Genomic DNA, 3181 nt, shown 5'->3' on the forward strand with positions numbered 1-3181 from the left:
TTTTGAAGAAAATAATGATATCTAGACAAATAAAGAATTCCATAGTCAGAGTCAGTCTTGGTGGTTTAAATAATTTTTCCCGATCAACATGTGTCTGTTTTATTATTCTGAACTTAGAAAGCTGAATAATATATGATTTGTTAAACTATAATTTATGAATTGAATACGTTAGCTAATATTTGGAGATGCCAAGAAACTAAACCTTCATCGTCAAATTCCCCTTTATAATTTAATCTTTAATTAAAATAGCCATATTGTGAATAAAAAATAAATATGAGGTACAATGTTTGACATCAAAAGTTGGCTATCTAAGAAGAAAATTAACAAATCATATGCAATGGTTTATTTAAAAAAAAATCACAAGAGTTTATGGGTTTTCTGGAACAAACTATGGTTTATGGTAAAGTGGCACGGATGACAGACTTCTTTCGCACACACTGTTTATGAAGTGCGAACTTGCAGCGGAAGCACTTAAATATCATTCCATACTGCAAATGCATACCACAAACTATGCAATCGCCATCAGCATTTATCCCTTGTACAAAGGTGAGAGGGCCCGGATGATCTTCGATCTCAACTGTTCCTCCAAACTTGACATTGATATACTTGAAGATAGAAGTTCTATCGTTGGTAGTATATTGCTCACAATGAAATTTTAGGGGGGCACACGCACCATGCATAGATGAGGCACATGTTCTGCAATGATAGAACCACTTTGTAGGGTTTAATTCATCCTCACAAATGTCACAAAAGTATCTGCTACTATGGTTCTCAACTGGATTGTATGTTAGACTAAGTTGATGTTTATCATATTTGTGCCTAATCCTTCTAGGTAAAAGCAAAGCACAGTTTGCATGCAGATAGAAATCACAAGAGGGACAATGGAACCCCCCCACACTTGGTATCCAATAGCCACATGCCTTACAGTATATATCTACTAATAATGAAGCTTTGAATCTTAGGAGGAGATGATTCGGGTGAGCTTCATGTGTTATCACATCAGGTACGAAGCCACAATTGATATCCACATAATAATTACATTGTGTGCAGCCATATGCGAAACCATTGCAAGGTAACCTGCAAACCTCACACTCAAACACACCCAAGAAGTCTGTAGGGGCCTTCGGCATGAAAACAAGCCTATGGTCTGGATGGTGGTAGTGGTCTTGTATTTGAGAAGATAGCCTAGTGCACCACTCATGAAGAACAAAATTACAATCTTGGGAACACTTGTAAAAGGGCACATTGGTAATTGGTCTCACGCATCCATCACAAAGTAGTTCCACTCTTTTCATGGGATCGTGAAGAGGAACAGACCCGTTAAGGAACGTGTCATAAAAAACCAACGGGTGTCGATGACTAAACCTTTCACCATCAATCATTGCTACTTTCATATTTAAATTGCCTTTGTTGATAAAAAGGTGCGTCAGAAGGTTGACACTTTCATCAGGAAAGGGGCAGCGAATCATATTAGGATGATCTTCGTCTTTGAAATTTTTATAAGCTTTGCCAAAGCCTAAGTAAAGAATGAGTTAAACTTAAATTGATAAGCTAGCAACAATATCTAGTATTAGAAAGGAAAGCATAATTAATAACCTGCAGGCATCAAGATAGAAGACATAAACGCCTCTTTCCTTGAAGTCGCGCAATCAACATGGACGTAATATCGACATTTATCACATCTATAATGCCATAAGTAAAAACCAGAATTCCCTAGGTAAGGATCAAAACCTTTCTCACAAACTCTGCAGTTGGGAAAGAATTTAGCATTCTGCTCATCATAAGGAAAGCAATAGGCAAGGGTAAGGAAATGAGAATGACTGAAACTTCCATTCCAAGACTGTTGGATAAGTAACTTGGTTGGAAGTAAAGCACAGTCCAAGTGGATCCTGAAACAAGAGCAATTGGTACAATGGTAGAAGGTACCACTATGTTCATTACCACAAGCATTACAGACAGATGTCATCCTACTAACATAACGTTGAAGTTGGTGATGGTGACTTGGGTGGTTCATCTTTTGTTTAGATATGGTAGCACAGATTATATCCATGCTGAATATGCAGATGGGACAATGGTAATTGTACAACCACTTTTGCTTATCATGACAAATATCACACCTCCATTCCTCATAGTTAGTGAACACATGAGTGAAGGTGGGATAATTTATCCAAAATCTTTTGGACAACCTTAGATTGTGGCCAGGATGTAATGGGTGGTTTTGATGGGTTGTGGGCAATTGTGCGCAAAATTTATGCAAGGAGTAGTCGCATTCGTTGCAGGAGTAGTAGCATAGATGAAACAAATAGATCTCTTCCTCACACATCTTGCATGTGCCAAGATGGCAGTCTTCCTTTACCACAATATCATCATTATCTTCATCTCCATCTTCTTCTTCCTTGTCAAAGTCTTCATTGTTTTGGTGAGGCTGCAATTGGACAAGGCTGAGCAGATGCTCATGACTAAAGTGCTTAATTTGCTCCATTGTCTCTACATTTAACATAACAGATATGCGTTACAAAAGATAGTATTGGATAATGTGCTTTGTGAAAATTTGAAACTGTATACTTTTGGGTGTGATGTTAGGGATCTAGAGTAGAATACATAGAAAGTTTCAAAATATTTTGGGTCAGATACTCAGATGGGTCGTGTTTGTGTTCTTTTTCTAACATGGCCTTCGAGATAATGCAATTTTAGGATTTGTGTCGGGTCTATCCTGCTAATCCGTGAACACGGGTACTTTAGCACCCTAATTAGGGGTTGCTTGTCTTTAAAAACATTAAGGGTCGCTCACCACTCATAAACAGCACATGCCAAAAACATTACAGCTTAGTTTGAGTTAAACATAAGATATCAGATTACTTCAGAGACAGATAATTCCGACTTGTTTTTGTATCTCTGGCTTTTTATATAAAATGAATAAGAGCGCTTATGTTTCACCTAAGTATTACGCGGGACATATGTGAAGATCAAGATAATCCTAAATTATACCATATCATGTTTATCCTAAAGTTAAAGCAGGTAGGTTATTCGCAGTTTGAAAAATGTTGGGCTAATCAGTTCATTTACGGGTCAAGGGTCAGCAAGTTATTCGGTCACAGGTCACGGATTCAATCATGGGTCAAAGAGTCAGAATCATAGAATGGTCATCAAGAACAAACGGATCACATGTGAAGATACGTGC

The 3181-nt window shown here is 37.6% G+C and overlaps 1 protein-coding gene across 1 annotated transcript; it reads right to left on the minus strand.

The window, feature by feature from the left end:
- Positions 1-395: 395 nt before the first annotated feature.
- Positions 396-2490, minus strand: LOC143568437 (uncharacterized). Its single transcript, XM_077054596.1, has 2 exons — positions 1597-2490; positions 396-1516 (listed from the first exon to the last, which is right to left on the minus strand). The coding sequence occupies exons 1-2, from the start codon at positions 2480-2482 to the stop codon at positions 396-398; spliced, it is 2007 nt and encodes a 668-aa protein (XP_076910711.1). The 5' UTR covers positions 2483-2490.
- Positions 2491-3181: the final 691 nt, after the last annotated feature.

This window comes from Bidens hawaiensis, unplaced genomic scaffold, assembly GCF_021521415.1.
Source record: "Bidens hawaiensis isolate Kalapana, Puna unplaced genomic scaffold, B.hawaiensis_p1.1 tig00023990_1, whole genome shotgun sequence".
Taxonomy (NCBI): Eukaryota; Viridiplantae; Streptophyta; class Magnoliopsida; order Asterales; family Asteraceae; genus Bidens; species Bidens hawaiensis.